This window comes from Dromiciops gliroides, chromosome 4 (genome assembly GCF_019393635.1).
Source record: "Dromiciops gliroides isolate mDroGli1 chromosome 4, mDroGli1.pri, whole genome shotgun sequence".
In the NCBI taxonomy this organism is placed as follows: domain Eukaryota; kingdom Metazoa; phylum Chordata; class Mammalia; order Microbiotheria; family Microbiotheriidae; genus Dromiciops; species Dromiciops gliroides.
In genome coordinates, this window is record NC_057864.1 from 128,261,927 (window position 1) to 128,276,629 (window position 14,703).

Consider the following 14,703-nt stretch of genomic DNA (forward strand, 5'->3'; position numbering starts at 1 on the left):
CTAAACTTGACATTCTTTAAGACAATGAAGAAACATTATCTTTGAAGTAATTATTCATGGTTGAGGAGGGTGGGGGGAGGGATGAGAAGGGTGTAAAGAGACTCAAAAGGAACAATTAGAATTGAAAACTCACCTAAATAGAACACTGGAAATGAAAAACAGGAGAGAAAGAGCATGAGAACCTTGTTACTATACTGGTTTATGATGTTACCGCAAATTTAAGGATGCATTATAAATTTGTTGGTCAATTGAAAAATTAATTTTGTTCAATGATTCAGCATTGGATACTAAATTTAACCATTATAATTAACCTGGTTATCTGCATTTTTAACATGGGTAATCCTCAAAGACTAGCACCTTCCAGGACTACCAATAAGCTTTTGGATAGGTCCACAGTTCTCACTATATATTCTATCTTTAATCAACCATTATGCCAGGAAATCATTGGGGCAATTTTTGCTGCAAACTAGAACTGCTCCCCAAGTAAGTGGCAATGATAATAGTAAGAGAAATCTAAAGTTTTTAAAGATGAAATCAATAAACATTGGAACTATTCCTACATACCATGTTTGGAGTTAAAACATTCAATCTTAAAACTGAGTCTAGTAAAAATAATTGGAGGGGCAGCTAGGTGTTGGAGTGGATAGAGCACTGGCCCTGGAGTCAGGAGGACCTGAGTTCAAATTCAGCCTCAGACACTTAACACTTACTAGCTGTGTGACCCTGGGCAAGTCACTTAACCCCAATTGCCTCATCCCCCCCCCAAATTGGGTTACCTTCTATCTTGAATATGAAAATATTTAAACTTGAATATGCCAAAACTTGTCAAAAGGTTAAGATATTCATTAATAAAAAATGTTAAGATATTTATCAATAAAGGCATTATTGAGGACTTCTGAAAAGCTACTAGATTACTAATATACAAAAAATAAATTTGAAATTTAAAAGGATTAAATGTCTAGGTAATACCCAAGGTTTGGATTTTATGCTTGGAAGGATCAAGTTCATTCAAATTCTGAGCTAACAGATCTATGTTTTCCCCCTCATACAATGTACTTTCAGTAATCATTTGCTATAAATAATCTGCATTTACTGTAAATTACAGAGTAATTATCTAACATAAATTTAGTGGTACATTTCTTTAAATTTCCAAAAGTTTTGAGCCTTCAACTAAAGGACATTTAAAATCTACTATTCTCTATTTTTTTTTTTTAAATTACTATTTTCAACTAAGTAGCACACTATGAATAGTTGAGCAACTTTGTAGGCTGGAGTGTATATCATTCAGACACAGTGGAAGTATCTTAAGATATACTGAACTACACATACACGTGTACACAAACATGCACACACTCATACGTGCACACACACACCTCTCCTAGGAAAACTACAAAAGTTATCTCACTTTGGGGGAAGAATGGGTACAACAGGTGGTTGTTTGACTTTCTTAGAAAAGCAGATTTAAGAAACAATGGGGGAAGGGGGGTGTCCTGCTTCTAAAGATGTTGCATATCCAGGTCACCCTTATCTAACTATTCCAAATAGGCAATTAGCTTTGGTAACTGACATCATCACTGTGATTAAGCTACTTCCAAGAGTGTCTAAAAACAATTTTTATCTACTGTAAATTAAATATAAAAATTCATACCGTTAGGAATTTTATACAGTGGTCATCTTTTATAGGTTAAATTGTTTGAGTAAGCATTTATTTACATCTGGTATATTTTAAATTTTAAATGCACAACCATCAGAAAGATTTTTTTTTTTAAGTAGCCAAGCTTTCTGATATATTGGCAGTGAGGTTCTTAAGAGCATATATAAGGAAGAAATTTTGCTCCAGTATTAATTCATGGCATGTACAAAATACAACAATAAAATGAATGCATATGAAATGTTTTTAAGTAATAGAAATTAAAATAGAAACAGTTAAAAGAAAAGAAAATTCAATTTTCAGGTAGAACATTGGGCTAGGGAATTAGGAGACCTGGGTCCTAGTCCTAACTCTCATTACTTAACTTATGATTCTGAGCTCAGGTTCCTCATCTGTGAAAAAAAAGAAATGTTCAGATGATCTCTAATTCTTTTTCCAGTTCCAAAATGCAATGATTTGATGGTTCCAGTAATAGCATTAATTCCTATTTCCATAGCACTCTAAAGTTTACACAGTGCTTTGTTTACTACATCCCTGTGAATTCAGCAGTGCCATAAGATGAGCCTTGTCCATGGGAGCACAGAAATCACACTGGAACCCATGTCTCCAGTCTAAGTTGAGTGTCTCACTATACCATATATCAAGGTACACGCTGAAAAACTAAAAAAGACTCAAAAAACTTTTTAAAAGTGAATACTAAACTCTGATTACAAATAAAAAATTCTTAAAGAGCATATTTTAAGGAAGCTAAAAACCATTTAAATAATCTGGGTAAACATTTTGGTAAACTAACTTAAGGTTGGTTGTGAACCAGTAAGGCCACTAAACCATGAATAATTTTTTTGGTCATTGTTTTTACAGACTACTTAAATGTGATAATGCAAAAACTTAATTATAGTCTATTAAAAATAGCTCGACTATAATAATCTGATAAACATAAAATTATGTACTTTTTCAATAAGAAATTTCTTATTACATTTGAAATAAACAGTTAAGAAAGACTGATATCATAATGCTAATGCTTTCTACCTAAAAACTTTAAAATATTACTGCTTTTTAGAAACCTAATTTCATAAGTTTAGGTTTTAGTGTTGAAAAATTCTAACCAGTCCTACGAATTTTAACAGCCTACAAAGTTTTCACATAACTCTTCCTATATTCACAAATATCTAATCTAATATCTAATATCTAATGAAAATTATCAATATCTCAAGTTTTTTAAAATAAAAATAGGTCTAGGGGGTAGTTAGGTGGTGCAGTGGATAAAGCACTGGCCCTGGATTCAGGAGGACCTGAGTTCAAATCCAGCCTCAGACACTTGACACTTATTAGCTGTGTGACACTGGGCAAGTCACTAAACCCTCATTGCCCAACAAAATAAAAAATAAAAAAGTCTATGACATCCTAATATACTTGAATTATTATTTTTGTCATGATTTGGGCTCTTAAACTAATAAATTCATAAGTACCAGGTCATTTGATATCAGAAAAAGTATTATCTGTAAAAAAAAAAAAAGAAAAGAAAAAGAAAAAAACTGAAAGATCTGTCACTTTACTTTTGTTTTCTTTCATCCATCCAACAGTTATTTAATTCTTTAATTCTTCAGTAATAGAACTATTTAAGTTATACAGAGTTCTTTTTTAAATGACCAAAAACTAAAATATGAATTTTAAAGACACTGTCTACAAAATGGTTGTGAACACTAAGGTCTGTCAATTGAGTACCACATAGTGAATGCAACCTGAAAAAAGAAAATATGAAATGTGGGAGTTTGTGACTTTATTTACCACACCATTCCAAAGAAACATGCTGCTCCTTCTATGTGTCCGCATCAAGAGTGTCCTAAACTTTTAAAGCTAACTTTTATGATTTATATATAGTTAATGTAAATTAATATATCATCAATTTACTGTGTTTGCTACTTTGTTATTAAAACAATCCATTTTAAGGCAAATGCAAAAAAACAAAACAGAGGTTGCAAAGGTTGGATTCAATCTTATAATTTTTACTCAAAACCTTTTTGTTGGGGGGAGGGGGTGGAAAAAGTTAAGTCTATCATACTTCAAGCATGACATTTTTTATTTTAAAAAGCAAAACAACCAAGTAAAAACCATAGGACAGAGTTTTAAGAAAAGTAAAGAAAAAGTGTATTTGAATTGAAGAAAATCAAAACAGACAAGAAAATTTATCTTTGGAAAAAATTAATAGAAGAAATAGCTTCTGATTCTACATAGAGTACAGCAGAACTTTGTGAATGATTTCACCTTTTATTAAAATCTAAGTTACTTTATTTTATATAAGAAACTTTGAAAAGACAGGAATCATTTTAAAGTTCTTTTAAAATGAAAAGACTGAAAAGCAAATAGCTCTCACGACTCTTTTCTAATCTGTTCTGGTAAGAGGCAGTCTTTTTTTTTTTTTCCATAAGTAGACTTCTATTTTTTAAAAAATCATTCAATGGCTTGTAGAGCTATAATGTAGATAATCTATCATAGTTATCTGAATGCTGTTCACTCTAAATCTTAGAATTCAGAAAAAAACCTACATTTAGTCTGTACTGTTTTTTAAGCTACAATGGTGGCTTGATGCCAAATTTTAAATACTAGGAGCATAAAGCATTTCGTATACAGTCTATTATAAAATAACATATTGTAATGTACTATTATAATATTCTGAAAGTATTAAATGAGCAGGATTGAAAAGGATGAACATACTTAAGAAAATATGATCAAAATGTGGTCACATAATTGTCTCTTTTTCTTTGAAGAGACTACCTATTGGTTTATTTGTTTGGGACTTTTTTTTTAAGTTAGTATTAGGGGCAGCTAGGTGGCGCAGTGGATAGAGCACCGGCCCTGGAGTCAGGAGTACCTGAGTTCAAATCCAGCCTCAGACACTTAACACTTACTAGCTGTGTGACCCTGGGCAAGTCACTTAACCCCAATTGCCTCACTGAAAAAAAAAATTTTTTAAATTAAAAATAAAATAAAGTTAGTATTAGGTTTCTGCTCAACTCAAAATAAAGCTGGGGACCTAAAATATGAGGTACCCACTGAGAATAGTTAAGGCTATGCATACTTAACCATCATTACTTTTCCTAAAATAGCATGGTCATTAAAGAATTCAAATATAGGAGAGAAAAGAGACTGTGGGGAAGTTAATTACATCTCAGAATATTTAAAATATTTAAAAATTTAAAAAGCAAAACAATGGCATCAAATCTCTTAACAGCAGGGAAACAATCTTTTGAACTCTGGCTTTGCCTATCAACATATTTTAAGGAGTTTAGCAATAACTATGATGTATCTAAAAACTTATCCTCTCATAATGAGATTTTTAAGTATAAGGGTAATTTTAAAGAAAAAAGTTCTTTATTAGTAGGATTTGACAAAGGGAATTAGTGAGGAAAAGAGATTAATGAAGGAGTGCTCTTTCTTCTTGCTATTTTATGAATTGTGTCTTGTTCTTTTATTTTTACCTTCTCACAGAATCCTGTTATGGACATGTTTAGCAGATGTTAAACTATTCTGGCTTATGATGGCTGAAGAAAATGCACAGTAGAAGGGGCATCCCAAATTCCTTACTATTCTTTATCAAAGCAACTGATTTTCCTGATTATTTCTTATTAAGTAGAGAATCTATTAATTGTACTAATATGGTATTCTTCCCACAATGCATTTTGGCCATATTAGGTCTCCTTCAGAAGGATGGCATTGTCAGTAATTTGAGTTCATTATAGAAAATCTCAAAATAGAAACGTTATGTCTTTTGTCAAGTTGCCAAAAATCATTTTCTTGTTGACATCACTTATCTATTCCCATTAATAATATTTTCATTCTCTACACAAATTACTTAACCATACAGTTAAGAGTATATTTTATTCACTTCAAAAGGCACAGTACTCCAAGTTTCTATGATTTCATTGCAGTAGGTACTCCTTCCACTTACGTATTTTGAAATTTTCTATAATTTGTCAGATTTTCTATGACTGAAAAAAGTGGCTGCCTAATATAGCCAAATACAGTGATAAACCTCTCTAAAATTAGCTGGGTTGGTCCTTAAATACATACAGGCACACAGTCCATCACTTGGGTTTGAAGCCATTCTAAACTTGATAGGCTCTGACAAGAAATTAGGGTAACTTCCATATCAGCATATGGTAATTAGATAGGACATTAGTGGAGAATTTCATACTATGCAAAAAATTAAGCTAATAAAATTTTCTTCAAAACAGACAACTGTCATTTCATCAGTGAGAGTACTTGCCTCACTAATGTTACAACTACTCTACAGCTCCTACAGCCAAAAAAGTTCATTACTCCTGGAAGCTAACTTACCTGGTCTGGCTATTGGACAAGAGACATAAAACTCATTACCAGGCTATCACTCAAACCTTTCTTTTCCTTTCTTCCCACTTCCCACTCAATTGGCAAACTCTTCAAAGAATCCAAGGTCATCTCTATTTCATAACTATTATACTTTTTACTCCCAATGGAAGCTCTAAACATTTATTTCAGGGCTTAATTCAGAGGAAACTCAAAAGAGTGGTTTTTATTTTAACCAACAACTGGTTTTGTTTCTTTTCCCCGTATTTCACTGTCAATGTTTTATAAAATTATTTTGATGAACTGGAGCTAAATTAGTTTCTCTGCAAATGGTCAAGTCCTTAATTTACAGAAGGGCTGACCAATTTGCAAGCACTATTTTCTGTTAATAGGTCAATATAAAAGAGAAATAGTAATGTATCAAAAATGCAAAGAAATTTGCAAAGGAAACAAGAATAGGGCATAAACATAGTGGTTTGTTAAAATAGAATATTCAGAAAAGGCTGCCTCAAAAGACAGCCAGGATGGCCTCTCTAGGGAAGAAAATGAGAAATATATGTACTACAGCACTAAAACTAAAAAGCATTAACTTTGTTCCAACTTGGTAAATAGTGATAATGGATAACCTCATTCAGTTATCGTATCTCAGTCATTGTATGAAAATCTGTTCAAAAGAATGCAAGTGACATGTGAATAGTACAACAATTAAATGTAACGGTCTATTTTAGTTTCTATTTTGGAAGAATACAACAAATATTTCCTTCCTTAATACAGACAAGAATACTCACAAATTTAAAATAATTTCCTTTTATCTTTAAACTCCATTTAGTAAATTAACAATATTAATATTTAAAGTGCTATGCTCTGATTGTCTTGGATACAAAGCAGCAAAAGTTGAAATATTCTGAAATAATAATAGTAATGAATACAACCTTAAGTGAATTTATACTGTTGGTATAAAATCTGTAATGCTTTTTTCTTATTAAATAACCAACTTTTTTCACATTATTCAGTAGTCTAAAAACTGTCAAATTAAAGCAGCTTGTTTTAGAGTTTAGAGTTTCAACACTATAGTACTTTAGAATAAAGGGAAATAAAAGGAAACCAAAATAAAAAAAGCCTAAGTAAAAACCAAAGATAGAATAACCAGTTTTTTGCTTGGATGGTTTTTTCCCATAATTTGACTTTTTAGGGCACCAAAATAAAATGGGCTCGTGTGTGTTCCCTAAAAGTCTAAGTTTATACCTAAGCCACAATTACTTGAGCTTTTTTTTTTTTTAAATAAGATGTACCCAGGACACCATCCTGTTATCTTGAAATGTAGCTTGTACTGCCTTCACAGCCATCCAGTAACTGGAGGTAATGCAATTTAGAGTAAAAAGTAGTAGAAGAGGAGACATTTTTAGGTCCCAATATACCTTGAGTTATAATCATTAAAATAATTTCTAATAAGAAAAGGCAGTTTTCTCCTAACCGTTAACTTTATAAAAAAATTTAAAAACATTATCTATGAGTACAAAGGAGTTGATCATGGTCAGGATTTCCCAAAGAGTGATTCTGTACCCCTCCTAATGAGCAGGCTCAAAAGCTATCAAAGTAATATACATTTGCAACAACATTGATCACAATATAAAAACAGTAGCTTATAATAAATTCTAATTACCCCAAATTAGACCATGGCCTAGGGTTAATAAGACTTATGAAAAGTGCAAGCAGTATGTACCACAGCTTGAAAAAAATAATGTAAATGTAATATTGCTTACCACAGAAAATACATCGCAAATTAGTGCTGTCCTGGGTAGCAGTAACCTTGCTCTGGGCTGCAACAGACACCTTGGTGTTAGAAGCTTCAAAGGACAAAGGGGCCATCTGTAAATGATTAGTCCAGGGACTTCATAGTAGACTAAAAGGTGGGTTTAGTGTGTATTTACACATACTTCTTGGTTATTCCTCTTTTTCCTATATGTTCTATTAAGAACTTGGTACTCAGTGTGATATATGAATGACCAAATATTTTCCCCTGCCTATGATCTCACCTACAGGAGGAAAAAAAGCTTATAATAAAACCTATAAGATGGAAAAATAACATTCACTTCACAAATAAGAGTATAACAAGCTTTTGGTTTCTAAGTTTAAATAGAAATATGAATCTAAGATAGTTCAGTTTATGATATGTGCCCTATAACTTGTGTCCTATTTTGTTTAAGATAATTTTTACTTAAAAATACTGGGGATGATTTCTATTTGTCAAAAAGATCCCATCAATGTGAAAGGAACCTATAGCAATTAAGAAGTTTTATATTATGATATAAAATCAACAATTCATTTGTATTGAAACAGAAAATGATAGTAACACATTGTCTCAGAGTGTACCATTCTGATGTTTCTTCCCTTCCCCTCAAAAGCATTTGTGAAAGTTAATCAACATATGTTTATATGTCAAATAGAAAAAGTGAAAAAATTAACTGGAACACTGAATATCCATGAAATAATCTTATGTACACCATGAAATACATTTAAATTATTACACAGAACTTTTAACAGACCAAGTCTCACTGATTATATCCCAAAGACTATGTGCAACACTCAAAATTAGGTATGGGGCAGAGGGGAGAATCTATCTATATGTACATATATCTTTATCTTCTACATCAAAATGATTTGTACAATTATCTAAAGTTCTGTTCTCTATTCTCATTTGTAGTAACCAAGAAACATTTAGTGAGTTAAAAATAAAGTGGTTTAAATATCGCCAAAAGAATAACTTTTAAAGCAATTACTACCAAAATCAACAGTTTTTTTTAAAGAAAAAAAGTGTGATAGAGTACAGCTTGTACTCCCTAAAAATGTTGCTTCCTAAAAACAACATGAAACCAACTTATATTTAGTAGAAGAGTACAAATCTAAAAGTGTTATAAACATAATATAATACAACAAATCTAGATCACTTTCAGAAGGCTTGAATGACAGAGAGCACTCAATTTTATACATGCCTTGCTTTTTAAAGCAGTAATATATGACATTCCTATATTTAAGGAGAGCCTATTAAACCAGTTTAACACTCAAAACAAATCATTCAAAAAAAATTTAAAATTTAAGAAAGAAAGCCAAGTGTGTCAATACGAGGCTCTCAAAATATGATTTAAATATATAGTGATAATATTTAAAATAGTGTTACAAATTATAATATGCATTATCTTACAAAAGGAAAAATCTGTTCAAACTAATTCTAAGATTACACTATCTGTAAAGAAACTTACAGAATAATTTTAATTAAAATTATAAATCTGAATTTATAGAACTACTACTTGACTTTTTTTTTTAAACTGCTCTTAATAGAATCTAGATTAAATTAAAATGGACTAAAGGCTGATGTTTTAGCCATTTTTTTAAAACAATCTGCATGTAAAAAAGCATAAGAAAAATAAACACTTACAAGAAAAACTTGAGAAATTATCCCGCTTCTGACAGCACAGAAACTGCCAAATCCTGTTACCAACCATACTGGCAAGGAGAGTTGCCAATTACCTCCTGAGAATTGTCAGAATGCAGGTAAGCCATGATTTCTCTTACGCAGTCTTACTGTTTTAAGACCAAAAAAAAAAATCTGGATCCATATTATAATTTAAACTGCCATACAATATTCCTGCAATGAATAGTTTCCTTTTCTGATAAGAATTTTCACTTCATAAGAACTTTCACTTTGCTGTCAAGCAAAATTTTGCTTACTACTCTGAAAAAGGTTGCTTGAATTTTTACTGCAGTTTGCATTTCCCGAAGATAATAAATTATTCATTCCATCATATGCATAAGGATAACAGCATTTCCTGCTTAACATCCTTGATGCTATTAACTCTTTCTTTGCTAGAAAAGATTAAAAATACAGAAGTACTAGGGGAAAGACACTAAAATATGACAAATTTCAATACAATTCATCTGATAGTATGTAACATCTAACCTGGGAGACAAGCTTCTAGTCATTTGATACCTTTTATGCCAAGCAATAATTCATTAAAAGAATGTCAAAGAAAAAATATTTGAAATTATTCCTTATAATACTAAGATTTGATGAATCTATGCAACAAAAACAAGCCAATAAATACTGAAATGCCATCAGAAGCAGATTAGAGTTCCTCTAGAAGGTGAGTACAAAATAATTATATCATATTTGTATGGCACTTTAATATTTTTGAATCTTTCTCATTTGTTATCTCATTTGATTCTCACAAGATGGCTGTCAGACAAGGAAATTATTTTACTCATTTTACAAATCAGGAAACGAAGTTTCAGAGTGGCTACAAGATTTGCCAAGTCACACAGGTTGAGACCAGACTAGAACCCTAGTTTTCTAATTGTTCTTTCAGAATATAAGGTGCTGGGGGCAGCTAGGTGGCACACTGGATAAACCACTGGCCCTGGATTCAGGAGTACCTGAGTTCAAATCTGGCCTCAGACACTTGACATTTACTAGCTCTGTGACCCTGGGCAAGTCACTTAACCCTCATTGCCTTGCACAAAAAAACCCAAAAAGAAGATAAGGTGCTGGTGTTAAAATGGTAATTTGGATCCCTACCCTCAATTTAGGGAGAAGCTTCAGCAATCTCTCCCTCACATTTTTGTGGTTAATATTCTTACTAGGGGGCAGCTAGATGGCGCAGTGGATAGAGCACCGGCCCTGGATTCAGGAGTATATGAATTCAAATCCGACCTCAGACACTTAACACTTACTAGCTGTGTGACCTTGGGCAAGTCCCTTAACCCCAATTACCTCACCAAAAAAAAAATTCTTGCTAGACCTTTTAAATCTTACTAGACAGAATAAGATCTGGTTCTACTATTCAAGGACATTTTACTTTTCCCTTAATGGCTTTTTCTTAGTCCTAATTCTTCCTAACCTATCTGTATCATCATCTCATACTGCAGACCATGTCCTCTCTACTTACACTCTTTCCTTCCTGGGTTTTTGTGACAAAGCTCTCTGGGTCTTCCTCCTACCTTCCAGGCTACTCCTACTCAATGCTCTGTTTGATCAACATCCATGTCTCACCCCCTACGCAAGGTGAATCCTGGGCTCTTTTCTCTTTTCACACGTTCTTTTTTTGACAGTATCATCAGCTTCCATGAGTTCAATTTATCATTTCTATGAAGGTAGACTCCCAAATCTATAAATCTAGCCCTCAGCTCTCTCAAGCCCCAGTTCCTGTTAGACATCTCCATCTGGATTTCCCACAGACACCTCAAACTCAATATGCTCATTTTAAGAAATGAATGTCCAAAACAGAATTCTATCTCTCCCCATAAGCCTACCATTCTTCCTAATTTCCCTATTCTGCTGAAGACATTACCATCTTTTTAATGACCCAGATTTACAATCTCAAAGTGAAACTCAATTCTTGACTTTCCTTCACATACCACATTTCTTCAGCTCTACCTCCACCCTTGCATTCCAACCCTTTTTCCTCACTGTATGTATCTCTCTAATTCAGCCTCCATCACTACTACAAGAACCCCCTAATCAACTAGAGGCTTCCCTCACCAACACATCCTTCATCCTTTAAGATATTTCTAAAACATGGGTCTAAATCTCCTCAAGAAGTTTCAGTGGCTCCCTCTTTCCTTCAGGATAAAATACAGGTGCCTGTGTTTGGGGGATTAAAGTCCTTCACAATCTCCCTCTCACACCTCTACAATTCTAGCCAAACTGGCTAACTTATAGTCAGTCCTTCATGTCTTTGATGTCCCACATTCCTGAAACATTCCCCACTCCCTCCTCTTGGAATTCCTAGCTCCCTTCAAGACTCAGCTAAATTGTCATCTTCTACACCAAGCTCTTCCTGACTCCTTCCCCACCCCTGAATAATTGGGTCTTCATGACATGTATGTTTTGCATTCACTTCTCTGTTCACATTTTATATACCATTCAGGAGAATGTAAACTCCATTGAGGCAGGGTCTGTTTTATTTTATCATTATACCCCAATGTCATACAACGTGCTTGGCATATAGTGGGCACTAAATGTTTATTGAACTGAATTAAATTCTTAAAGAAGCACACAGCAGGGGGCGGCTAGGTGGCGCAGTGGATAAAGCACCGGACCTGGATTCAGGAGTACCTGAGTTCAAATCCGGCTTCAGACACTTACTAGCTGTGTGACCCTGGGCAAGTCACTTAACCCCCATTGCCCCGCAAAAAAAAAAAAAAAAAAAAGGAAGAAGAAGCACACAGTAGGTCAATGTCACCATAACAATTAAGAAAACAGAAATTAAGAATTTCTGATGCAGTGTAAAAATTTCATTAAGATTCTAGATCTCAGAAACTGGTAGAAAAATACATATTTGTATATACCCATACACACAATACATTGTACAAATTTTACTAGAAAAGCACGCAATACTGTCAAAAGTTAATGTAGCATTATTATTATTATTAATGTAGCACAATATCATACAAAGGTTTTTCTCACCTATCTTCACAACCCAAACTCACTTCCTCTCCCAAATGCATACTGCTTTAAAATATTAACACTAGACAAGGAGCATAGGAAAATAGCTAGAAGCCTAGTTTTGCCACCTTAGGCAAATCCTGACTTAAAAGCGAATTTTAAGTAAGAAGGGATACCCCAGGAAAACTCGGATCCAGAAAACTACATGCTGCTGTTATGGAATCCCTTCTCCTCATTCCCATTTTCCTGTTGCAATTCATCATGTTGCCAAATTGGCCCACTACAGTTTCAACTCCCAACAATTTTATTTTATCCAACTCAGCAAACATTTACTCAGTGTCTACCATGTACAAAAATGAGATAAGTTGATAAAAGAGGCTAAGCGTGCACTGAAGAACTGAGCCTGGAGTCAGGATGACCTAGTTCAAATCCTGCCTCAGACACTGGGTATATGACCCTGGGTAAGACACCTAACCTTTGTCTGTCTCAGTTTCTTCATCTGCAAAATGGGGATAGCAGCACCTACCTTGCAAGGTTGCTGTGAGGATAAAATGAGCTATTTGTAAAGCACTTTGCAAACCTCAAAGTGTTATGTAAATGCTAGTTTTATAATAGTAACTATTATCATTAAGCACAAGATATACAATACTGAAATGGCCCAGTTTTCAAACATTAAAATCTAATAAGATTCCCCAATTGAGAAATGGTCAAAGGATATGAACAGGCAGTTTTCTGATGAAGAAACCAAAGCTATCTATTCCCATATGAAAAAATGCTCTAAATCTCTAATGATTAGAGAGATGCAAATTAAAACAACTCTGAGGTACCACCTGACACCTATCAGATTGGCTAAAATGACAAAAAAGGAAGATAATAAATGTTGGAGAGGCTGTGGGAAAATTGGAACACTAATGCATTGTTGGTGGAGCTGTGAGCTGATCCAACCATTCTGGAGAGCAATTTGGAATTATGCCCAAAGGGCGATAAAGCTGTGCATACCCTTTGACCCAGCAATCCCACTTTTAGGTCTTTTGCCCAAAGAAATCATGGAAGGGGGAAAGGGACCCACATGTACAAAAATATTTATAGCTGCTCTTTACGTGGTAGCAAGGAATTGGAAGTTGAGGGGGTGCCCATCAATTGGGGAATGACTGGACAAGTTGTGGTATATGAATACAATGGAATACTATTGTGCTGTAAGAAATGATGAGCAGGAAGAGTCAGAGAAACCTGGAGGGTCTTACGTGAGCTGATGATGAGTGAGATGAGCAGAACCAGAAGAACACTGTACACAGTATCATCAACATTGAGTGTTGACCTACTGTGATGGACTATATTCTTCTCACCAATGCAATGGTACAGAAGAGTTCCAGGGAACTCATGATAGAAGAGGATCTCCAAATCCAAGAAAAAAAAAGAAAGAAAGAACTGTGGAGTATAGATGCTGATTGAACCATATTATTTCTTTTGTTTTGGGTGCTGTTGTTTTTTTTTTTCTATTTTGAGGTTTGCATCACTGCTCTGATTCTTTCTCTTGTAACAGGATTAATGCAGAAATAGGATTAATGTTATTATGTGTATATATATGTGTGTGTATATATATATATCTATATGTATATGTATAGATATATATAGATATAACCTATATCAGATTACCTGCTGTCTAGGGGAGGGGGGAGAGAGGGGAGGGAGGGAGAAAATCTGAAATTGTAAAGCATGTATAAACAAAAGTTGAGAACTATCTTTACATGTAATGGAAAAAATAAAATATCTCAAAAAAAATAAACAATAAAAATTAAAAAAAAAATCTAATAAGAATAAGACACATACTTAAATCTGATATAAAGTAGAAAGTGACAAGCAAAACAAGAACAAAATAGCAATCTATAGATAAAGTTCTTTAAGAAATCTGGTGTGAGGTGTGGGAGAGAGATGACTTTCAAACGAGGGAAGTCAGAAGGTTTTGTGGAGGCAGTTTCATCTGAACTATACAATAAAGGACAAGAATTTTTATAGGCAGATGAGGAGATACTGTATTCTAGGTATGAAAAATACCTTACATGAATAGAAGGAGAGAGGCAAGAAAAAGCAAGAGGAGATGAACAATAGTTTCAGTCAGGCAATAAAGTATAGTGTGGCAGAGTAATAGGATCAGATAATGCTAGAAAGGTAAAATGGAGCTTGACTGTGAGTGCCTTAAATTCCACGCCGAGTTATCTCTTAGCCTAAAGACACTAAGGAACCATTGAAGCTATTCAATCAGGGGAATGATATAGTTAGAACT

At 33.6% G+C, this 14,703-nt stretch overlaps 1 protein-coding gene across 1 annotated transcript in view; it reads right to left on the bottom strand.

The window, feature by feature from the left end:
* ENAH (ENAH actin regulator) overlaps nucleotides 1–14,703 on the bottom strand; it is a 97,497-nt gene that overhangs the window by 50,358 nt on the left and 32,436 nt on the right. The window contains 1 exon segment of the mRNA XM_044003179.1: nucleotides 7,741–7,797. Within this exon segment, the coding sequence (XP_043859114.1) occupies nucleotides 7,741–7,797 (57 nt within the window).